Genomic DNA, 25,040 nt, shown 5'->3' with positions numbered 1-25,040 from the left:
AAGTTGCATTGTGAGTAAAATAGATTAAGAAATAAGCAGAAATTTCAGGGAGGAAATTTAGCACACGTGCGCATGGATAGAGAGAAAAATTTTACTGAACATAAGCAAATGATTATGGAATATTTACAAACAAAGGGAGATAATAAAAAGACGAGTTATCGAACTTTCAACAGGAAGGAGTTCAAAAGAGATGATTATTGTAAAGACAGGATATGCCTATTGACCTAAGTTTTGAAAAAACTAAAGTACAGGTAAGAGAGAAATCAGCTAACAGGAAAAGTGCCGCACACCTGCAGTTCTTAGAACGAAGCTACTGGAATAGGAAGCTGTATCATAAAGATGTGTAAAAACACGGAATTGATGACCACTAGACTAAAGAGTCAAACGAGCTGGAACAAAGGAAGCAGAGAATAAATCTGACAATTCTGAAGAAGATCTGCATTTCTAATATTTATAGAAAAGACTAGCAACATTGCGTCTGTGAGAGAGGGTGCAGAGAAGAAAGGATTGGGCCAACCAAATTACAGATATGCTTCTGAACCAGTTACATGTATAAGAATTGTGATAAAACTTTTTGGTACTTATGTAGTATAAGGACCATACTATTGTTCAAGCTGTTTATGGAAAACGCAGGAAGGTGTCAAAATGCTGACCGCCTTAACCTGAATACAAAAAATCTTATAGAAAATATTTGTTTGTCTATCATTGGTTTATTATAAACAAAAAAATCCAATATTTATTTTGTATGGAAAAAATACTGTTTTTGTTTGTTATCAGTTATTTATTGAAAAAGTAAATATTTATTCATAAAACTTACCTTACAATGAGTGTTTTTTTTGTCTTGATTCAAGAATATTGTTTTCATTTTTCAATTAATTTTTTCATTCAATTAGCTTCGTACTAACATAAATAATATATTATATATTTTTCATTGAAAATATTAGCCAACGTTTGCGTGTAAAAAAAAAAAAAAAAAAAAAAATTCTTTCCAGCATTTTCTATAAACTGCCCAGATGATTGCAAAGATAGCACAGACCTTATATTGTATAAGTACCACCTTTTTAAGATTTTTTCTTTCTTTTTTTTTTTTTTTTTTGCTACAGGTTTGCTGATAATATTCCTGCCGTTATGAGTCATCCCCCAAAAGATTTTATTGAAGAAAATGACAGTGAACGATTCAAAAAGTTCTTTTATAAAGTGTCTGGTGAAGTAAGTTGATATTTTGATCACGATTTTTTTTTTTTAATTTTCTTTTTTTTTTTTCCTTTTTTTTTTAACGCTGGGAATGATTTGGATAATGTTGTATCCTCTACCATCTTTATGGATAGCAAATACAAAAATTTATGTTTCTGAAATGTTTATGTGTAGGGCTATGGCAACAGCATATTCTTTTCCTTGTTTTAATTCTCAGGTATCTATCCATTGATATCTTATATTTTATGTAGAGTGATGTGGTTCTAGGTTGATTGTGTCTGTGTTGGATATATACTCGAGAGTAAAAACAAGGAAAAAACTATGCTGTTGTCATAGCCCTAGTTATGTGTAACTGTTAGGACAAGCGAACTATGATTAAGGGGAGCTAACTTTTTTTCAAGCAGAGTTAACTCTTTCCTCTGTTATGTGAGTTCTCATGTGGAAATGTGAGAACGAGGCAAGACAGATGCTGGCAGACATCAACAAAAGGATGACCTTGAATCCAGGTAAATGAAGGTGGATATATATATATATATATATATATATATATATATATATTATTTCTGTCCATGTAATTTGTATCATTCTATGTGTTACCTCCTTGTAAATATAATGTCAACGTCAATTGTGAGTATCCCCATTTCTTCCACTACTTTCTGCATTCGTATGCTAAAACACACGCACACACATTAGTGTTCGGGCATAATCTTCTATAAGATATTAGTAGTTATACTAGTGGGACCTGTGGAAATTCCACAGGGGACTCCTTCATATGTAATGTATTGATGTTGGCATTCTGTAAATGTTCAGTATAAATGGAGATGCTCTGATATTATTGTAGCTTTTTTGTTAAAACTGCGAAAGTATTTATCTAAGCTAGCACAAACGCCCGGCAAAGCCCAGTCATAAAGTACGCTTAAATATGATATTTTAATTATTGCAGATTTTGTATATATTATTATAGATTTAATGTTCTATCGATTTTTATATATCATAAAATTGCGATTTCAAAAATAAAAATAATATATCCATATGACTTGGGTGCATTAGCTTGAATCGAAACCATAATAAAAACTTATGATATATATATATATATATATAACCTCAGTTCCTTTAGCCATAACTGAAACCAAAGCTTATGAAGAATTCTTGATAAAATTATTTATAAAAAAAATAGGTGACTTAAGTGCCATCAGCTATAATCGAAACTGAAACCGAAACTTGTGAAGAATTCTTGGTAAAATTATTTATTACAAGAAGTGGAAGTACGTAACAATTAAACGATCCGGATGTAAGTTTGACGCAGAAAATGACACACGCTATTGTATTAATATATAGATGCTAACAAGCCATTTATGACAGTGACGTCGCTTTATATGGTTATACATTTTATCAACTTAGTAATTAACTGTGAGAAAAGACAAATGCACATATTTGTCAGACTAAAATGATTTTTTCAAAGTAAAACTAAAACATAAGCCAAGATTGAATATTTATTTATTGGTGGACCAGCTTATTTGGCATAATAAATCAATAGATACATTGAGAGCATTGCCAAGGCTGCTGCGAAGAAAGTGGGCTCTCTCTACCGTGCTAGAAAACTACTTACGCCTGAAAGTATCCTGTACCTCTATAAGGCAACCATATGCCCATGTACGAAGTACTGTTGTCACATTAGGGCTGGTGCATCTGTTACTTGTCTCTCACTCCTGGACAGAGTTGAAAAGAGAGTCGCCAACCTGATAGGTTCTGAACTGTCAACTAGGCTTCAGCCTCTGTCCCATCGACGAAATGTTGCATCCCTCTGCCTGTTCTACAAGTACTTTAATGGTTAATGCTCTGACGAACTACAAGCACTCGTACCTCTTCAACATGAATATCCCCGACAAACCCGATAAACAGTTAAACTCCACCCCCTTCACAATAGAGATCCCTAGGTGTAAGAAAGCATTCTACTCCAATAGTTTCTTCCCCAGAACTGCTAGACTTTGGAACTCCCTTCCAGGATTCCACTTTCCCAACTGTACTGACATGCAGAAGTTCAAGTGTAATGGGAACAAACATCTTGCTACTCATCTTCCTTCATAATGCCCCTGCAACTTATGTCCCCAATAGTAGCCCCCTACTTCAAAGTGGCACTGTGAAAATTGAATTTTAAAAAATGGTGTTTGTTAATTGGATAGGAGACCTGGAGTTCAATCTTCAATAGTTAAACCAAAGATTCAAAAAGTGGTAATTGATGCATACTTTGGCTAAACACTAAAAGATGAGGATCAAGGGTAAGTGGAGCAATCCTGGGAAAAGAATGACACCCTTCCCTACAGACCTAATGAAAAGGGAGTCTGTGAGTTACTTTTGACTATAGTCAGCAACTGATTTTTTTATAAGTGTAAAAGTCTGTAATGTTCCTCACATAGTTATTTGTGAGATTCCTTCTTATGGTTAAGCCATTCTTTTCATTAATGATATTCACTTGTAGCATCAACTCTTTTTGTTTTTGCTTTAGGATTCATTGATCCCCCCCCCCCCACCGTTATTATGTTTATAATGTGGTTGTCCTATTCTCATGCGCACCGCACTCACAAAGATCTGTGAAGTTCCTTAACTGCTTATGCATGACATTTCTTTTTATGGTTGTAATGTACGTAGGTACACAGGGGACGATAACAGGGGGAACACCGGCAAAGAATGGGCGGTGAAAACAGGAGACAGCATGTAGATACTTGCGGTCGGCTCTCGGCTGAATAAAGTCTTAAAACAAACTCGGCGTTTGCGTTTTCAGTGAGAAACACCACATCGCGACGAGGATGAGATCATTTCTCATAAAGGGGAAAGTTATTTAAACTTTTTCTCTTAAAAACATCGCGTTTAATAGAAATTAAATAGCGACATATTTCTACCTGCACACACGCATTTTAAAAACATGACGTCTTATGGTAAAATCAACGAATTCTCGCCGAGTGGAGGTGATTGGGACACCTACTCAGAAAGATTGGAGTATTATTTCGAGGCTAACGGAATACAAGATCCAGGAAAGAAAAAGGCCGTCCTTCTTTCTGTTTGTGGTGGTGAAACATTTTCTCTGCTGAAGGATCTCGTTACGCCGCACAGCTTAAGAGACAAAAGTTATGAGGAACTCTCGCTCTCGTTAAAAAAGCACTGCAACCCAACACCGTCCGTAATTGTTGAGCGATTCAACTTTAACATGTGCCGCCAACAACCAGGTCAGTCCATTTCGGATTTTATTGCTCATTTAAAAAAAATTACAAAGTTTTGTGAGTTTGGAAATACGATAGAAGAGATGTTGAGAGATTTGCTCGTCGTTGGCACCCTCCATAACCTACTTCATGGCACCCTCCATAACCTACTTAGGTCATTGGATTGACTCCGAAGGCCTTCACCCTACAGCAGAAAAGATCCGTGCCATCTGGGATGCACCAGCCCCACGCAATGTGACCGAACTTAAGGCTTTCTTGGGCTTATTCCAGTTCTACGCTAGGTACGTCCCCAACGTCGCAGATAAGTTGGGCCCCCTCTATTATCTACTGCAGAAAGGTGTCTCTTGGACGTGGGGCACCTCCCAATTAACAGCTTTTCAGCGAGCCAAAGATGCATTGCAGACCACAAATGTCCTGGTTCACTATGACCCGAAGAAGGAACTGGTACTGACCTGTGACGCCAGTCAATATGGTGTCGGAGCTGTTTTGTCGCACATCTTTGCCGACGGTTCAGAGAAACCTGTTGCTTTTGCTTCGAGAACAATGTCACCGGCTGAGAAAAATTATAGTCAGTTGGACAAGAAGGGACTGAGTATTATCTTTGGGGTTAAAAAGTTTCATCACTACTTATTTGGCTGTGCATTCCTTATCATTATGGATCATAAGCCACTTATCAGCCTCTTTAGCCCAACAAAGCCAACATTGGACACCCTGCCACCAAGAATAATACGTTGGTCACTGTTGATGAGTGCTTACGATTACACGATAGAATATAGGCCTGGTTCACACATCGTCACTGCCGACGCAATGAGTCGTCTCCCCCTGCAGGAAGCGTTAGATGTCCCAACACTAGGCTGCATCATACATCTCATGGATCACCTGGACAATTCCACCGTTGACTCGACTGACATTTGTGCTCATACACGCAAAGACCCCATCCTCTCTAAGGTTGTTCAAGCCACACAACATGGAGGGTGCAATCTCCGACATGATGCTCCGTATTTACCATTTCACGCTCGTAAAAACGAACTAAGTGTTGAAAGGGGGTGCCTGCTGTGGGGTTCACGAGTGGTAATTCCCCACCATCTCAGGCAGAGAGTGTTGGACGAGCTTCACCAATGCCACCCTGGCATAGTCAAGATGAAGGCCCTCGCCCGGACCTATGTATGGTGGCCTGGGATAGATGCTGACATCGAAAAAAAGGTGAACAACTGTTACCCTTGCCAGTGCTCCAAAGCCTACCTGCTAAGGCACCACTACACCCCTGGGAATGGCCAGCTGAACTTTGGCAGCGGGTTCACGTTGATTATGCCGATTACAATGGCCAATACCTGCTTATCATTACGGATGCACACTCAAAATGGGTTGATGTCTATACCACAAGTGCAGCTACTTCAGCCACTACAATTGAAAGGTTGAGGCGCTGTTTTGCTACTCATGGTCTCCCGCACATTGTTGTCAGTGATAATGGCCCATGCTTCACCAGTTCAGAATTTGCAGAGTTCATGAAACGGAATGGTATCAGACACAAATTTGTCAGTCCACATCATCAGGCATCAAATGGTCTAGCCGAACGCTCAGTTGGGCTGGTTAAAAACGGTATTAAAAAAATGTCGGGAGGAACTCTGGAAACAAAGATATCCTGTTTTCTGCGAACATACCGGACAATGCCTCACACAACAACGGGATCTACCCTGGCAGAGTTGTTGATGAAGCGAAGATTGCGCACCAATCTGGATCGTATGAAGCCCGCCACCTCAAGTGTTGTATATAACAACCAAGAATGTCAAAAGTTTCACCATGACAAATCTGCCCAGATGCGTTCATTTGATGAAGACCAAGCAGTATTTGCACAGAACTTTGGTTCCGGATCCATGTGGTTGGCTGGTCACATTCTGGAAAGAGTATCTCCTTTATCCTTTCTAATCAGATTGCAGGATGGCCGGTTGGTTCGTCGTCATCAGGATCACATCAGGTCTCGCCGTTGTATCACCGAGCCAGCACCTCAATCCCCAAGTGAAAACAATCCAGAACGCATTTTCACGGAACTAAACATGCCTCCAGATATGGCAACAGAAAATAACACACATCGACAGACTCCATTGACCCATGAGAATTCGCCCAATTATGAGCAGCTAGATAGAGAAGTGAGTGAGCATACCCCACTAGCCCTGCCACGACAATCGGGCCGTACAATAAGACCACCGAATCGTTTTAGTCCGGATTGACTAAAGATTGAACAATTACCTTTTATTTTTTCTTAACTTTAAAAAAAAAATAGGGGGGGGGGATTTCAATGGTCACATACTGAGGCAGAATAATCCTCGACCATGAAAGGTTCACAAGGGCAGTCTACCCTGACCTTTTTCCATGATAAATGGACCTTTCTTTTTTTGGGGGGAGATGTAATGTACGTAGGTACACAGGGGACGATAACAGGGGGAACACCGGCAAAGAACGGGCGGTGAAAACAGGAGACAGCATGTAGATACTTGCGGTCGGCTCTCGGCTGAATAAAGTCTTAAAAGAAACTCGGCGTTTGCGTTTTCAGTGAGAAACACCACAATGGTTATGTTTCATGACTCCATTATCTTCACTGAGGATGCCACATTCCATGAAACTGAAAATCAGCATTCATATCCTTCGGCTGCTGAATTCGTCTAACACTTCCAGGAGTATTTTATTTTTCTTTCACAGGTTTTGATCACGAATGAAAACTCCAAATAGAAAGGATTTTACGTTACTTATTGCTTACGTATGTCAACATTATCTTGCACCTTTCTTTTAAATGCAGAGTGGAGGATTTTTTTTTTTTTTCTCTGAATTCATTTTCAGGTGGTGGGATATATCTGAGGTGGTTGTCTGATTTTCTATTTTCTTTCTCATTTCCCTTTGGTCTTCGGAAGTGGAAGATATTAAAAAAGAACATTCAGTGGAATGTTATTATATAATTGCTTCCTTGTGAGTTACAACAGGGTCGTCTTCAAATCCAATGTCAACAAATACTTGTCATGAACTAACTTCTTATGTAATCAAATTTTGTTCCATTTCTCATTTTCAATCCTCATAATGTTTCCTAATATTTTGTGTGATAAGTAGTAAGATTGTACATCTAAAGACAAGAATACTAGAATTGCCTGCAGTAGTACAGACTCTTATGATATTCATCTTCAATTGACTATTCATCTTGTTAACCTTTATCCTTGAGTTGCCATTTGGCCTTAGTAAGTGGTGACTTTGTCATAATTTAGTTTATATTGGTGCATCCAAACTTTTGGGTCAATTTGAACTGATAACGCAGAACAATTGTTCGTTTGTTCAAAACAAGTTATTTATAGTGCTGCCTTTGAATGCAAGCAATTTATCAAACTAGGTCTTTTTACAATGGTGAGCCTTAGAAAATTGTTTAATCTAATGATCACTGTGAATCTGAGAGAAGAAAATAAAAAAAAACCCTGGTCAGTTGCGATATTTCAGATAAATGAATTTTAGGTAAAAAAAAAAAAAAATAAACACAATTTACGTACTAATGTGTTCTGTCAGAATTAGTAAAAACTAGCAGAGAGACCTGACGTTGCCTAGGATTGAATAATGATTAACGAATACTTCATACTCCCATATTTTTATTGTCATTGAAATCGATGGAATCACCAATTTTTCAATCAAATCGATTGATGCCTACTCTAGTTGGGGACCCATCGCGATGTACCAGGAGGAAGCTTCACATGCTTCCCTGCAGTGACTTCGTCCACAATATACTGTAATCTACATTGCACTGTAGAGAACCTACTGTTGATTTTATAAAATTATTTTTATGTATAATGGCTTGAATTAAACTTTAAAACACAAAAAACAAGTGTCATGCTTCAGTTGTGCTCTAAACTGAAACATTCAAACTGTCATATCAAAGAACCTACTGTTGATTTTATATGCCTGATCTTACTACTTGTGCAATGATAATGGCTTGAATTTAAGTTTAAAATGAAAAAGTCAAGTATCATGGTGCAATTGTGCTTTAAACAAAAACCATTCATTTCGAACGTGCCCCTGTCATACCAAGGAACCTACTGTTGATTTTATATTTCGGCTTGTGTGGTAATAAAATTTCTCAAATGCACTTGTAATATTAGGCTGTGTAAGGTGTTAACTTTGGTCAAAATCGCGCGTTACTTCTTCCATCAGATTATTTCGATTATCGATACTTATTGAAGACGGTTTGATACAAAACGTATCTAAGAACACTGCCAGGCATATAAAGTACCTTCGTGTGAAATTTCATAAAAATTGGTGCAGTCTATAAAGGAACCAACTCATAGACACACACACAAACAAAGTTCCTTTTATATAATGATAGAGATGCAGATTCCAAAAATTATGAAAAATGATAGAGTAAAAAAATGATTACAAGTAAAAATAAAATTTATCAAATTATAGAGATTTATCATATTTGTTACTGTTGGAGAATTCTTAAAATTCAGGGGAGGTAACTGCAATCTATAATTTTGACAAGATGATTGTAATTTTTGAAAATCTGCCATTTCAAAATAGAAAATGGTAGATTGCTAATAAGATATCGTTTAAGGTCATACAGATTTTTAAGGACCCCAAAAGAGGTACAATAATTAAATAAATTTTATTTCTTCACTGTTTTTGTTTTCTTTATTTAATACTGCATAATATTTTTATCTTTTTCTTTCAAGGACATGGAAATTGACCCTTTTGATTTGCACACACTTTTAACGGAGGAATTCAGAAAAGGTAAGCCCATGGATTTTAACTAAAAAAAAATTTTTTTTTTAACATAATGAACTGTATTTCCCATCCTTTTTTATTTTTTACACCCCAAACAAAGCATACTGCCATTTGGACGTAAAGGGCTACTATTTAGGATTGTAACTAATGGGAGACTGTGGGGAGTTGAGCAGTAAGATGTTTGTTCACATTACATTTAAACCTGCAGGTTAGTATAGTCAGAGAAGCAGGAAATATGGAATGAATTCCAAAGTCTAGCAATCCAAGGGATCTAGGGACCTCAATAGTGAAGGGATGGGATTTTGTCTGGTTAGTTGGGAGTATGTATGTTGAGGGTTCACAAGTGCTATGAATTTGTTAGTTCATTTCATTAATACTTATAAAACAGACTTGAAAGCAACATTGTAGCAATAGAGCAGTCGTTGGAGCTTAGATTTGCTGTCTAAGTGTGAGACACTAGTGGTAGATGCACCAGCCGAGATGTGGCAGCAATACTCCATGCATGGAGTACAAATTGTTTTGTAAAGATATAGGATACTTGCTGGTGTGAGTAATTTTAACTCTGTTACAGCACTGATCTAAACCAGTGTCTGCATCAAACACTGACTTCACACAAAGACAACAAGTGGATGATCATGATCTGTGCAGTGAGCATTCACGGATGCATATTCACAGTGATGGCATAAATTTGTTCTGTATTCCAAAATCGGCGTAGCGATCTAGACTATTTTTCTCTGTATCCAAATTGTTTTTATTTTACCAAATGTGTTCAATCTAAAATAGGATGTGGAAAGATAATTGGTTCAAGTCCAGAATCCAACCTTATTAAAAAAACAAAAAAAAATAAAGGAAAATCTTTATGATGTATGTATCTGTTACGGAACGAAAATGTCATATTCTAAAAACCACGTTTATCTTTTTTAAACTAAGAAAACCAAATTTTATGAGGAAGAGAGAACATTGTCTTTATCCGCCATATTCAATAAATAAAAGGAGGCAACTTGATTCAAACTACTGAGATCAAAATGAGGGTTGTAATGGCTAGGATTTACTATTAAAATTGCTAAAAATCACAAAACCATGATTTTCTACATTAAATAAAAACAACAACTACTTGATCAATTACGTAATTTTTGGAATATGACATTTTTGTTCAGTGATAAGTACTTACATCATAAATATTTTTCTGTATTTTTGATTTATTAAATAAGTTGAACAAAAGAAGTGATTTGTTAGAATTAGTTTAAACTGAAGTTGGCACAGTTCTAACGTTGTCCGGAAACCAACACATTGTAGCCTTAGTCGCAAAACAAACAAAGAATAAAAAAGAACTCGCTTCTTTTTTTTTTTTTGCTATTCAACGACATTCTCATTCTCTTGTTACCGCTGGGACGTCCGTCATGTGATCGTCTTCTCAAATATTATCCACACCTGGAACGTGATCGATTTTTAAAATCTTTTTTTTCCTCTACCAGTGACGTCATTTTGCATGCATTTGCATATGCACATCTACGCTATGTTACATTTTTTTTTTTTTTTTTTTTTTTTTACATGGAGTTCACCACTTATCAAGGCCCAATGGCCACTCAGGAGTTTACATGGTCATAGCCACCTGCCGGTGTAGTTATTTCCTACAAAATTCAAATGTGCTGGCATGACCTTGTTCTGTCAGTCTGAAGTATGGTCCTATGCAGTTCTAGGAGTTCCACTGTCCCAGGCTTTATGAAGGAGTTAGTTTATTGCTAATCGCCTGTATTCTTTTTATCCTCTATATATTCCCAAGAACTGCTAGACTTCGGAATTCCCTTCCGGGTTTCTGCTTCCCCAACCGTACTGACATGCAGAAGTTCAAAGGGAATATTGATGGGGCTGCCCAGACATATTTTGGTCAGCCAGAGTTCACTTCCTCTGAAGCACTGGCTTTTCAAATCACACTTTGCTTATCTAAATAAAATCCACGTGAAAAATAGTGGAGTTACTATCCTCTCTGACTTTTATGTTGTGTGAAATTTTGGTAACATGTCCGCATCACATGCTTTCTTTGAATATCTGTATTTGTACTGAATGAAAGATGTTAGTGCATCATGCGTTATCTATATTATATCTGTATGTGTATCACCATTTTTTGTTACACACCTGAATTTATTTGCCATTGCTCGAAGAGGCGAAACGGATATTCATCTTCTGTATTGCTCTCTTCTGGCACTAATAGGGGAGAGACACTTCTTACCTGAAGACCATCCTTTTTCAATTGACCAACATACTGGGTCAGTTTATGCACAAAAAAGCACAAAAAATTAAAGCGCAACAAATTAAAGCATGAAAAATGACTCTTTCTGTTTTTTTTCTTCTTAGAATATTTTAATAACATATGAGTGTTTTGTTTTTTTTGTTTTTTTTTTTATATTACATTTTCACCCCAAACAAGGCACATTGCCACTTTGGTGTAGGGGGCTACTATCAGGAGCAGCAACTACTGGGGCACTATGTTGGGATTTGGGCAGCAAGATGTCGGTTCACGTTGCACTTGAACTTCTGTATGTCAGTACAGTTAGGGAAGCAGGAACCTGGAATGGAATTCCAGAATCTAGCAGTTCTGGGGAAGAAACTACTGGAGTAGAAAGATCTTTAACATCTAGGGATCTCTACTGTGTGGGGGTGGGATTTAGCTGCCTGTCTGGTTTGTCGAGGGTGTCTAATGTGTTGAAGATAAAAAGAAAACCTGTTCCCTTCAACTGATCTATCAACTGTTATAACAGAACGGATCTGTCTGTTTATGGATAATTCAGAAGAGGGTAGGATCATTGCGCTTGACATTTCAAAGGCGTTTGACAGTGTAGCATTTTGGTTTTCTACATAAACTTCAAGGTTATGATATTGGTGGTAAAATTCTTGGCATTGTTAGGTTTTTATTCTTTTTGATCAAAGTTTGCAAGTATCTTGATTTTATTTTCTTATCAATGCTAGTGTTCCTCAGGGTTCTATTCTAGATCAAACGCTGTTTCTTCTCTATATAAACTGGGGAGGGGGTTCTTGGCGTCGGCCAGTCGTAAAAAAAAAAAAAAAAAAGGACTAGGGTGCTATCAGTTAGAAGCAAAACCAAAAGCAAGCAAAATTTTGTAAGCAAATATAAAAAAAAATTTTTAAATGCTAGGTGCGAACTTGCATTACTTAAGTTTGCAAGTGAATATGTTATCGATGGGACTACGACGGCACAGATGTTATGATGTAGCAAATTTAGCTTTTTAAAACAAAACCACGAAACGAGCGTTCGCACATGCACAATTAAGAAACAACGTTGAAAGCAAGGTTTTTACCTGATTTCCACCTTCAAAAAAAACGTTTCTACATGAAATGATTGGCAATTTTTTCCAATTTTTTGATATTATGTGTCCAATTAAAATATGCAGCTGATCTAGAAGTTAATGTGGGCTCAGTTATGGATTGAGGTCAGAAATGGCTTTCATTTAATCCTGTTAAGACTCAACTATTGTTTTTCGATCACAGGTGTATCCCTTTTCTTCATGAAATTCTTATGGATGATGCTGCTCTTGATGAGAAATCGACTCTAAAACTTCTTGGTCTTTTGTTTTCATCAAATCTTCCTTGGAGTTTATCTGTTAGATTCATTGCTCTTTTTGCTTCTAATAAAATCGGTTCTTTCTATCCTCCACTAGGCTACAAAGTCTATTCTGAACTCTTTCAAGGCAGGATAAGTTTTTCCTAACAGCTTCTGCCCAGATGTGACAGCAATACTCCATCCTTAGATGTACCTGGCTATTTTGAACTCTATCAAGGCAGGACAAGTCCTTTCTAGCAGCTCCTGCTCAGATGTGGCAACAGTACTCCATCCTTGGACGTACCTGGCTCTTATATAGATAGAGTATTGCATCAGCTGGTAGATATCTACTATATCTATAGAAGGATCCTATAATTTTTCCAGCAACCTTGGCAACAGATTTGATGTTCCTTAAGACTCTATTCTAGACCATACACTTTTTATCCTCTATATAAATGACCTTCCAGAGAATATTATTCATAAAATTAGTATTTTATGCTGATGACATCACCCTCTGTTCTGGTATTGCTTCTCGCCAATCTTCCTCGGATCAGTTAAATTATGCAGTTGATTTAGAAGTTGATCTGGGTTCACTTATGGATTTGGATAAGAAATCGTTTGTTTTGTTTAATCCTGTAAAGACTCAGCCATTGTCTTTCATTCGCAGGTGTCTCCTTTTTCTTTCTGAAATTCTTATGGAAGGCTCTACTCTCAATGAGAAATCGACTCTAAAACTTCTTGGTTTTTCTTTATCAACTTTTTTTTGGCGTTCATAAATTAAATCCGTTGCTCTTTTTGCTTCCCATAAAATTGGTTTCATCAATCACTCTGAACACTTTCTAACACCTGACGTTATTCTTTATATCTACAAATTTACTATCAAACCATGTATGGAGTACTGTTGTCATATTTGAGTTGGCGAATCTCTGCACCATTTGAAGATTCTTGATAAATTGCAGAAAAGTATCTGTACTTTGATTGATCCCATCCTTTCTTCATTACAGCAATCTTTCTCACAGATGTTATGTGGCTAGTCCTAGTCTTTTCTATGAATACTATTATGGCATATATTCTTCAAAATTGCCTGATCTATTCCTTGCTTCCTTTGTTTCAGCTCATTTGACTCATTGGTAAAATTGCAGAAACGTATCTGTACTTTAATTGGCCCTACTTTTTTCTTCTTCACTGCAACCTCTCTTTCACAGACGTGATGTTGCTAGTCTCAGTCTTTTCGTTTGACTCGTTGTCCTAGAGGTCTTGGTTCTAGATATGACCTTAAACTATATCCGATGGTGAGGCCTAGCTTGCAGGCTTTGGGGAGTGTGGAGCCACCCTTTAATTGCCATTGCTCCCAGGTCCCCTCTGACCCAGAGTGGTAGGGTCCCAACTATGGATTAAATAGAAACCGACTTTAGGGTCCCAACTATGGGTTAAATAAATAGTCCGTGCATATGTCTGTCGGTAAGTTTTTTACAAAAAAAAAAAAAAAAAAAAAGTGGATATTGCCAATCAGCCATTTTCTATTTTAAAATGGCAGATTTTAACATTTTGTCAATTTAGACAATCTTGAATCATTTTTCTTAGCAAACTCCCCAGATATCTTGGTGCTAAGTGAAACTAACCTACACTCTTCCATCCCCTCTAACCACTAACATGCCAGGTTATCTCCCACTTTGCCACAAGGTCTCAGACATATGCACAGACTTGGAGTCTATATTCAAAACACCCTTCCCTTAACTAGAGAATAAAAACTAGAATCAGATGACCAGGTCTTCATGTGCTTTAGACTTAACCTGCAACATAGCGTTAGTTACTTATATTTTCTCTACCACTCTCCCTCAACCCAGGACAGTACCCTAATCAACCAAGTCTCTGACAGCATAGATACAGCACTCTCCTTTAATATTAGAATGCAAGTACATGTATTTTGTGACTTTAATGTCCACCACAGTAATTGGCTTGATTTCTCCACTTACACAGTCGCAGCTGGTAGCATAACACATAGCTTCTCTATATCTCATTCCCTATCACAAACAGTTATGTTTCCGACCCATCTCTCAGATCGACAAGCTTTACTTCTAGATCTACTTCTGACCACATTTCCCGATGATTGTGTAATGAATGCTTATAGCCTACTCAGGAATACTGATCATGTTGTGATAATGGTAGAAATCAACCTAAATTCTCGCCCCAAAACTGAAGAGCAATTGCTCAAAATGACAAGATACTATAAGAAAGCTGACTTGGAAGCCATCAGGGATCTCATCAGAGATGCCTCATGGGGAAATATCTTTTCTCTTCCTGCATAACAGTGTGCAAATAAGACCACTGAATGGTTCAAAGCAACAGTTGAAGCACATATTCCCACATGGAAGTTCTATAGCAAATCCCACTCTCTCCAATAGTTTACTTCTACTTGCGCAGCTGCCATTGCTCAAAGGCAGCATGCATACCACAGATTTATCCAACATAAGTCCAGTACAAATAGACAAAAGTTTATAGAAACTAGAAGTAATTGTAAGAAAGAAGTAGTGACAGCTAAGAGAATATACCGAAACTACCAGAAAACGCATTGAAGCACAGAAATTAGGAACTTGTGATTTCTGGAAAACTACAACAGTGTAGTAAATAATTGGCAATCAACAATTCCCTTACTATCTAACAATCATGAGCTTGTTTGCACGGCAACCGAGAAGGCTAACATGCTTGCCCATCGGTTTGCCTCAAACTCTACATTGAACCTAGTAAACCACTCTCTTGATTTTTCTTTTGCAAACAGAAATCACACTAGATAATCTGAAAATCACCCCTTCTCAAGTACATGATATTATAAAAAAAACCTAGATGCCTAAAAAGTATGTAGACCTAATATCATCTCGACTGTACTATTAAAAAAAAATGCTCTGCTGAGGTTGCCCAATTTCTCTCCAAACTTTTCAACAAATGCCTTAACAAATCTTGCTTTCCTGACTTTCTACTGCAGATATCCTAACTGTAATCTCTGAACATATATACCATGCACTGAATAAAGCAGGGAAGGTAGGGTAGTAGCCCTAGATATATCTAAGGCTTTTGGCAGAGTATAGCACGATAGTCTTCTCAGGAAAATCAGATCATATGGTATTACTGGACGAATACTTAACATAATTAAATCCTTAAATAAGAGAAGAATCCAGGTTGTCCTCAATGGTCGTACATCAAAACAATATGATATAAATGCAGGTGTACCTCAGGAGTCAATCCTTGGACTTTTAGTATTCCTGATATTCATAAATGACCTTCCTGATAAAATAGTCTCTGAGATCGGTATATTTGCTGATGACACCATACTCTATAGCAGGCACGAGCGGAAAACGAATGGACACATATCCAAAGCCATAGCCGAAACTGTAGAAGAAGACCTCCATTCTGTAATGGAATGGGGATAAAAATGGATGATAACATTCGATGCTGCCAAAACTAAGTTTGTTTCCTTTCATAACTACAAGAAACCTTCTTAACCACCAATAGGTATGGCTAAAGATGCATTACCTGAAAGAACTTCATTCAAACTTCTCTTAACGTTCACAATGAACAGATACATCACAGGGAACAGATACATGGAGGGCATTGTGAGGAAGGTGGGCTCTCTCTACCAGGCTAGAAAGTTACTTAAACCTGAAAGTATCCTGTACCTCTACAAGGCCACTATTCACATATGTATGGAGTATTGTCACATTTGGGTTGGTGCATCTGCTACTAGTCTCTCACTTCTGGACAGGGTTCAAAAGCCAGTCATTAACCTAATAGGTCCTAAACTGTTAACTAGGCTTCAGCCTCTGTCTCATCGGTGAAATGTTGCATCCCTCTACCTGTTCTACAAGTATTTTAATGGTAGATGCTCGGAACTACAAGCCCTTGTACCCTCTCAACATAAATACCACCAAAAAACCCGACAAATAGCAAAATCTCATCCCTACACAGTAGAGATCTCCAGATGTCTTCTACGCCAATAGTTTCTTCCCCAGAACTGCTAGACTTTGTAATTCCTTTCCGGGTTTCTGCTTCCCCAACCGTACTGACATGCAGAAGTTCAAGTGTAATGTAAACAGACATCTTGCTGCTCAACTCCCTACATAGTATTCTTGCAATTTATGTCCCAGATAGAAGCCCCCTACATCAAAGTGGTACTGTGTCTTGTTTGGGGTGAAAATGCGATTAAAAAAAAAAACACACACACACACACAAAAAAAAAAAAAAACTTGTAATTATTTTTTGTACTCTAACATTTTTCGTAGTTTTTTGAATTTCTACTAATTTGGATTTGACACATAAGTATGTAATAATGTTTTTACTTGAAATGTGTTTGTTTGAAATTGAATTATATTGTACAAGCCCCGTTCATTTTCTCTGTACATTGACTTATATTTTTGCTTTGGATTGTGTGATTTTTTTTGTGTGCCATCTTGTTTCCGACTTTAACATGAACAATATTAAAAATATCATCAAACAGGTTTGCTTACACACACACACAATCCTTACTGGAGAGAATTTGAATGCCTACTAGACACCATCCTTCAGAGTCAAAGATTTGTCTGTACAAGAGTTTGTCAGGATAACAGAGTTGAAGATTCTTCACCATACAAGTAAAGCCTAACTATTCAAAATAACATTCAAAGATTAATTCTAGTTTTGGAATGCAATAAGACCAAGAGAAAGATATTCTATAACATTGTGGTGCTTCTGCAGTATAATGGGATTTTAAATAAATGCATTATAGATAAAAGCACTATTACATACTTATGTGCCATGTTAAAATCAGTATAAATTACAAAAATTAAAAAAAAATGGTTGAATAGAAGATCTGCTATAACTATTTTTTTTTTTCAAAGAAAAACGTAGATATTAGTGGTCCACCTTTTCAGTATAGAAAAAATGGATGTTCACTAATATCTACGTCGATTACAGATTACAATTATTTTATCAAAATCAATGACTACAGGATTACAATCATTTTATTAAAATCATAGACTGCAGTTACCTCCCCTGGTTTTTAAAATGTCTTCAACATTAACAATCACAATAAGACTATAATTCAATAAATCTTATTTTTACTTGTAATCATTTTTCTACTTGATCATTTTTCATGATTTTTGGCATTTTTACTAATTTCGACATGACACATAAGTATGTAATCGTGTTTTTACCTAAAATGCATTTATTTCAAATCCCATTATATTGTATAAGAACCGAACATTGTTAACTGGTTAATCAGGGAAAATTAATGTTCTTCACTTCCTTACTAAATCAACATTTAATTGAACACTAAACATATCTATGCATTTCATATAGAGATCAAGTGTTAACCCCAGGAAAGTTTCGCTTTGATTACTGGAAACCTACTGAAATAAAATGAAAAATAAATAAAATAAATTCATTGGGATTTTTTTTTTTTTTGTATGTTTATCTTGGAAATCTTTCCAAGTTAATTTTTTTTCTCTTACAAAATTAATTTTCAAAATTAAAAATTTCTTCTTTTAAATTAATCTTTTTGTTTGTTTCGAATGCATGTTAATATTTCAATTTATTTTATTTTTCAGACCCTGTGCATCAGCAAGTTAGCCTAGATGCTTGTAAAATATTTGTATCATTAATGGATGTATCCTTTAAAAAATAAATTTGATGACAAAGCAAAATAAGAAAGAAAAAAAAACAACAACAATTAATAATGTAATACTTTAGCAAGAGTTATTTCCCTTAGCTGACTTTTATTTTATGATCACGATCAATAAATTCCCCTACTCTCTGTCGGTGCCTAAACCTAAATGTGGATTCCATGAACAAAGCTTCTTTCCTAGAACTACCTGCCTGTGAAACTCTATTCCACTGGTCTGCTTTCCAGCTGACTACAATATCATCATCTTCAAGTCCAACAAGTAAACAAGTTCTTATTGAACCATCCTTGTAAATAATTTAATTATACCAAATTTCCATCACAAACGATTATTATGCTATTGTCCCAATGACTACAATACACACATTAACCCTTATCCTTGAGTGATCTTTGAGCCTTGATATGTGGTAACCCCTTTGTAAAAAAAAAAAAAAAAAAAAAAAAAAAATGACTAAGAATTTGTACATATTGGAAAACTGCCAGAGCAAATTAAATTTCAAAAGTAAATAAATTGTTGCAAAATATGTTAGTTTATAGAAAAAAAATAGTGTGGCACTAGTATCCATCAGAGCAGGCATTTGGATTTCTGTGTGTCTTGGAGACAGATGGCTCTTAAGCTGACAGTTGGAAGATATGTTTATCTTGTTTTGCAAGCCTGTCATTTGGTAAAAGAAAACGAGTGTCATATCTCTCAAAATCAAACGGCATTACTGTTTTTAACTGAAATTGTACTTTAAAAAAAAATTTTTTTTTTTTTTTAATTTATTTACACGAATGACTGAAATCACACGATTGACACTAAGGCTAGTAGTGAAATCAAGCACCAAATCCAAAGCAAGACAATGAACAGACAATCACGGCCTGTGTATTGAATGCATGTAATGTAGGCTCACAATTTAGTTACAATATGCTGCATTATTTTTAGCATACTGTGTATGGTCTCAAAGATTTTACTCAAGTTTCATACATCTTTTGATGCATGAAGTAGTCAAAGTATACCATCATTTTCAATCTGAAGCCAGATCCACAGCATCCCTCCTGTTTTTTTCCTGTTACAATCAATCTCTCTTGATTGTCTGTTTCCAGTTCATTTTTGGTCTTCCTCTTATATTTCCATCAGAGGTCCATTAGAGCACTTGGTTGGCGATTCTTTCTGCAGCCAATTTTAGGGTGTGTCCAAGCTAGCTTAGATGTCATTTGCAGAATATTAATTATACTACTTGTTAGTGTGGTCTTTGATTTCCTCGTTGATAATTTTTTTATCTCTAGAATCTTTCTATGGCACTTGGAATAAAACACATCTGATTTCTTCTCTTGCCTAATTTTGAGATGCAAAGTTTAATTTCCATATAGCAGTGTGGATAAGACGTTGCTGTTATAAAATCTTTATTTAGATCTTAGGGTGAATTTTGTTTCTCTACATCTTGTAGAACTGATTAATGCTGCTGAGACCTTGCCTATCCCTGCACTACAACTCATAGTCCATACTACTTTCCTTGTTTATAGACATTAAGAATGAACCAATTAGATGCTGGAATCGCTTTATAAAATATACTGAATTCCTCAGTGATAACGATCTGCCATGTAGGAAGACTACTATACTCTGCTGATCCTGACTGGATTAATTGTTTACCTGGAAAACATTTTTTTTTTTTTTACTTTGTACAACTATATTTTTCTGTTGCAAAAATGGCTTTACACTCAAGATGTATTAAAAAATATTTTGTAATTTTATTTTTATTTTTTTTTTGAAGATGCTAAAAGGTTTTGTTTTTTTGTTTTGTTTTTTTTTTTTCATTCTTTTTTTTTTTTTTAAGATGCCAAAACGTTTTTTTTTTGTTTTTGTTTTTTTCAATTCTATTTTTTTTTTTTTTTTTGAAGATGCCAAAACGTTTTTTTTTATTTTTCAATTCTATATTTTTATTTTTTGAAGATGCCAAAATGTTTGGGTTTTTTTTTTCAATTCTTTTTTTTTTTTTTTTTTTTTTAAAGATGCCAAAACGTTTTTTTTTTTTCATTCTATTTTTTTTATTTTTTGAAGATGCCAAAACGTTTTTTTTTGTTGTTGTTTTTTTTTTTTTTTTTCAATTCTATTTTTGTTTGATTCTTTAACTTCTCAAAGACAGATAATTCAGGAAAAATTGCCTTTTCTGAATTCCTCATTTTATGGAGTTATATTCTGGCTTGGAAGGTAAGCAGTTACATCCGTGAAGGATGGTCATATTTTTTTACCACAGGTTCATTTGTTGGTTCGAGGTATGAAAGCACATTTCTAAATTCTTTTCACTTAAATTTGCCCCCTAACAAGACATGTTGCCACAGAGATTTAAGGAGTTACTGTGAATTAGTCCATACCTTCAGGGGCATACATTTAACTTTTTGCATGTTAGTACAGTCAACAGAGAGTAAGGAGGAAATTCGCACGATTAGTGTGTGAGAAAGCTTTCTGGCATCTGGAGACCTCTGTAATAAGAGCATGAGATTTTGCTGATTGTTGGATTGGTTGAAGGTATTTATGTTATGTGGTGGGTGTTATTATTAGAAGGTACTAAATATGGCACCAAATACTCATATATGTTATGTAATTCTTATTACGAAGAGGCTGATGTTATTTGTTGTTCATATTTGTGAGAGTCTTAGTATTAGAAAGTCTTAGTGTGATATCTAGAGGTTGTCTTAGGAGGAGTCTTGTGTTGAGTGTTCATATGTCTTAAGATGTTCATGTTGTAAGAGCTAGCATATTGGAGACATAAATAGGGTATATATAAAGAGAGACAGTTCTGTATGAACAGGAGTGTTTCTATAACCAATCACACATATATTTCTTACCTATTTTTGAGATGATGATTTTCACAAAGTTCTTATAATATAAATGGACAATACCTTTTCTGTTGAATCACAACACGAAGACGCAGATACACAAAGATGATGACGTCCTTTATTTCATGACCGGTCTATGATTTCGCTTGAGGAATTCAAAGTTTCTTTACATGGGTATTTCTAAAACCCTCTCACTTCTAGAGGGTGCCTTGATTCTAACTGAGAATCGGTCTGAACCTCTCTACTTCTCTCCGACTCTTCTCCTCTCCTCTTCTCTCCACTCCCCGACTGCATCTAAAAACTCTACCTATATTGAGAACTTGTCACGTCATCGCATGATTAAACAGGTGCTCATAAAGCACGTTGGATGACATGCGTCACATTGCAAAACTTGACATGACCCAGAGTTCAGTAACCTATTTTTAAAATAACCTCTTTACAAAATATGTTTACAATTTCAATTGACGATTAAATTCCTTATTTTAATTTTCACAGAAACAAATTTCATTATTACATTCCTTTTCCATATACAGATATGTAAGCTAAACAATTGCAATTCCACATTCTTTATTTCAATAACATTCTGTATTTATTTTAACTTGTGACTGGAATTTTCAATTCTAGCTTTGCAAGTTCGAATCCTTGACTATCCTAATTCATATTTACATTTAACTAATTCCCTATTTTTTTACTTACATGAAAAGGGGACAAACCCCTTATCATGTAACATTTGTCAAGGAGAAACCAGTGCAGCAAGTGCATCTGAACACCTTCCATTAAAGTATTTGTAAAATAAGCATGGGTATGCAACATTGCAGCAATAGTGATGCGACTGAGGCTGAAGCTTGGTAGATAACGAGAGACTTATTAGATTGGAGGTTCCTTTACTATCCCAGTTATATCACACAATAAGTCCATATTTACTGATTTATTTTGAAAAAATAGACATACCTTCATTTGCTTTTGCTCGTATGTAACATCAGTTCAACATCCTGGTATTCTACATTGCTAACAGTCTTATTATACACTTACATATGTATTTATCAGCAGTGCTTCAATCAAACTACCTTTCATTTAAAATTTTTTTTTTTTAATTTTTTTTTATTTATTTATTTTTTTTTTTCAGAGAATTTTTTCCGAGTTTGATCCAGATCGTACAGGCTACCTCAGTTCTTATGAATTACAACGAGCAATCACGAGTGGAGGTAAGAAATATAGGAAGGAAAATTGACTTTGAATTTTATCCACTGAGCTCTTTTGATTCATATCTCATGACTGGATTTTTTTTTTTTTTTACCTAACAAGATTGCCCTTCTCTAATTATACTGCATTGTGTCATGACCTTTGTAAAGCGAAGGTCATTTCATCGAGTCTCATTTTTCTGCTGATGTCACAATGGTTAGTGCTAAGCAATTAAACAAGTTGAAGGAAGGTGGGCAGTGAAATGCAAATTACCCTTGAATTTTATGTTACCCACTCAGCCCTTTCATTCTTTATATCTAACTAGCAATGCTGTCTGGCATTGCCCGGGGTAAAAGTATAACTTATTTCTATTAAAACTTCTATCTCTCTACCTCTATTCGTCTCGCTATCTTTCCCGAATCTCCTCCGCCCAGCCTATTTCTTTCTAGCTGGATATACATGCACATACACATGCAACTCTCCTTTATTTGATAGATTCTTTGAGTAATGAATCGACATTTCTTTCCATATTAGTACATGAAAAACAGATCCAAGTTGCCTCCCCCCCGACCTCCAGAGAATAAATAATTTTTTTCAAAATTTTAGATAATTATCCAGCGCAACGCTGATCAAGATTATACCAACTTTATGGGTGTTTGCTTTGTAGTTTTTTTACTTTTAGCTGGACATACAAACACACAGACAACTGCCCTTTATATAATAGATGACCGGATTAACATAGTAACAAGATTGACCTTCTCTTTTGAACTTTTTATTTAATCTGTGAGAGTAGCATGCTCTCATTCCATCAGCCATGACTAAGTAGATGTCTTTCACAATTATATTTTGAGTGCTGCCACGAATAAAGATTAAACCTTGCAAAACCCATAGTGGATAAAGTATTTGGTAAAATTCAGTTGTAAGTTACTCTTCTGGTGGTTAAAGGGTCAATTCTGGGTGCTATCAATGCTTAAAAAACAATTTCAAATTACTTAGGACATCTACCCTATCATGGGTGATGGAACAAGAATATTCTACCTTCGTAGATTAAATAAAGGGTTCTGTTTGAACTTCTGTCCAGAGTTCGACAAGATGCATCTGAGGAAGGTCTGAGGTTACATCGACTAAAACGTTGTGCAAATAACACTCAAGATTGCTTTGTTATAATGATTAAACTTATGCATTCACAACCTGAAAGTTTCATCTCTGTTGCAGATATTGACAGTGTGAAACTCTTAAGAAAACAACCCATGTCATGGATGTGCGTCAGAAGCAGATATGCGTCATTGAATTCCTAGCAAAAGTGCACTAAGAATGATGATGACTATGTGGGAAAATAAATCCTGGAGCATAAAAAACTGGTTGTTTTAATGGTACCACTTTTGTCTTTGTAGCTCTTCAACTTTTTGGATGCTTTACTTTGGAACAATCCTCTTAATTATCTGGACTGGGACCTTAGCATTTGAATTGTATATTGTATGATATAAGAAAACAACACATACTTTTATAAAAAATAGAAATATATTTTAATATTGAATGTGCGTTTTAGAACTTGAAACATGGAACTGGCACAACCCGTCTGGTGCCAATAAAGATTGGATTCCAACTTTTTTGCAACGGCTGCAACACGTTAGAATCTCCACAGCTTAATGTTTTCAATTTTATAAATGTTCCTCCAATATTAAAATAAACTTTTATTTTATAAAAGTATGCATTGTAAACTTATTTCATACAATATATAATTTCAGCACCAAAGGTTCCAGTCCAAATAATTAATTCTCAGGAGAAAATTAATGACTATGAAAATCAACCACTAAAAGAAGACCCATCAAGAAGAACAAACAGATCAACTTAGATTTTATCTAAACGAAACTGTGCTTATCATTTTATTATGTTTAACATCCAGGGAACTGGTTGCCACGCCCAGAACGCAGACACACTGTTACTCTCCCCCATAAACGATCTTGGTACATTTAAAATTGTATCAATTTAATTCTTTTTAAAACAAATATTTTGTCTTAACTTAAAAATAATTGACTAAATATCCTACTGGTTTATCATCTTGTGTATGGACGAGTATGGTCAGAGATGCTAATTGAACAAACCCAAGCTCAATACATCACCAATACAATAATAATGCCAATACATGTCCATCACATTCATCTCCCTCTTTTGCAAGCACTCATTGACCTTCGCTTATCAGACTGACCATTATCTTTCCAATCAACAAAAGGCACTATTGGTCAGTTTAAAGAAATTTTTGTTTTTGTATTGATTTTTCTAAATCATATCCCTTATCCTTTGTCTTATCCTATTGTCATTTTCTGCTTTCACACAACCATATGAAGTATATAACCATTTGTTCCATTTGTTTCAGGTTATAAATTGAGTTTCAATGTCATGAGAATCTTGTGTTTCCTTTATTCAAATGAAAGACAAACTGTGAGTGTCAACAGTTTCCTTCTCTGTATGGCACGACTCCTCAAATTATTCAGTAAGTTTTTTTTTTCTGCAGTTTTTCCTCCATTTTTTTTCCCCTTCCATTTTTCCTCCACTTCTTTTCTCCATTTATTTTTCTCAATTTTTTTCTCTATTTTAAAACGCTTCTCAGAATGGACCTAAATATTATCAATGCCGATCATATAATGTTATTCTCTATTTC

The 25,040-nt window shown here is 35.6% G+C and overlaps 1 protein-coding gene across 1 annotated transcript in view; it reads left to right on the top strand.

The window, feature by feature from the left end:
- The window catches only part of LOC145260498 (calpain-9-like), a 214,674-nt gene that overhangs the window by 180,448 nt on the left and 9,186 nt on the right, over positions 1-25,040 (top strand). Inside the window, exons 11-16 of the mRNA XM_080118609.1 lie at positions 1,104-1,209; positions 9,113-9,170; positions 18,303-18,361; positions 20,499-20,567; positions 22,323-22,401; positions 24,756-24,872. Of these exons, the coding sequence (XP_079974735.1) occupies positions 1,104-1,209; positions 9,113-9,170; positions 18,303-18,361; positions 20,499-20,567; positions 22,323-22,401; positions 24,756-24,872 (488 nt within the window). The remainder of the gene's footprint in view (positions 1-1,103; positions 1,210-9,112; positions 9,171-18,302; positions 18,362-20,498; positions 20,568-22,322; positions 22,402-24,755; positions 24,873-25,040) is intronic.

This window comes from Euprymna scolopes, chromosome 36 (assembly GCF_053919585.1).
Source record: "Euprymna scolopes isolate OS-2025 chromosome 36, ASM5391958v1, whole genome shotgun sequence".
NCBI lineage: Eukaryota > Metazoa > Mollusca > Cephalopoda > Sepiida > Sepiolidae > Euprymna > Euprymna scolopes.
The sequence above is the reverse complement of the archived record's forward strand: the minus strand, read 5'-3'. Positions and strand labels throughout refer to the sequence as shown.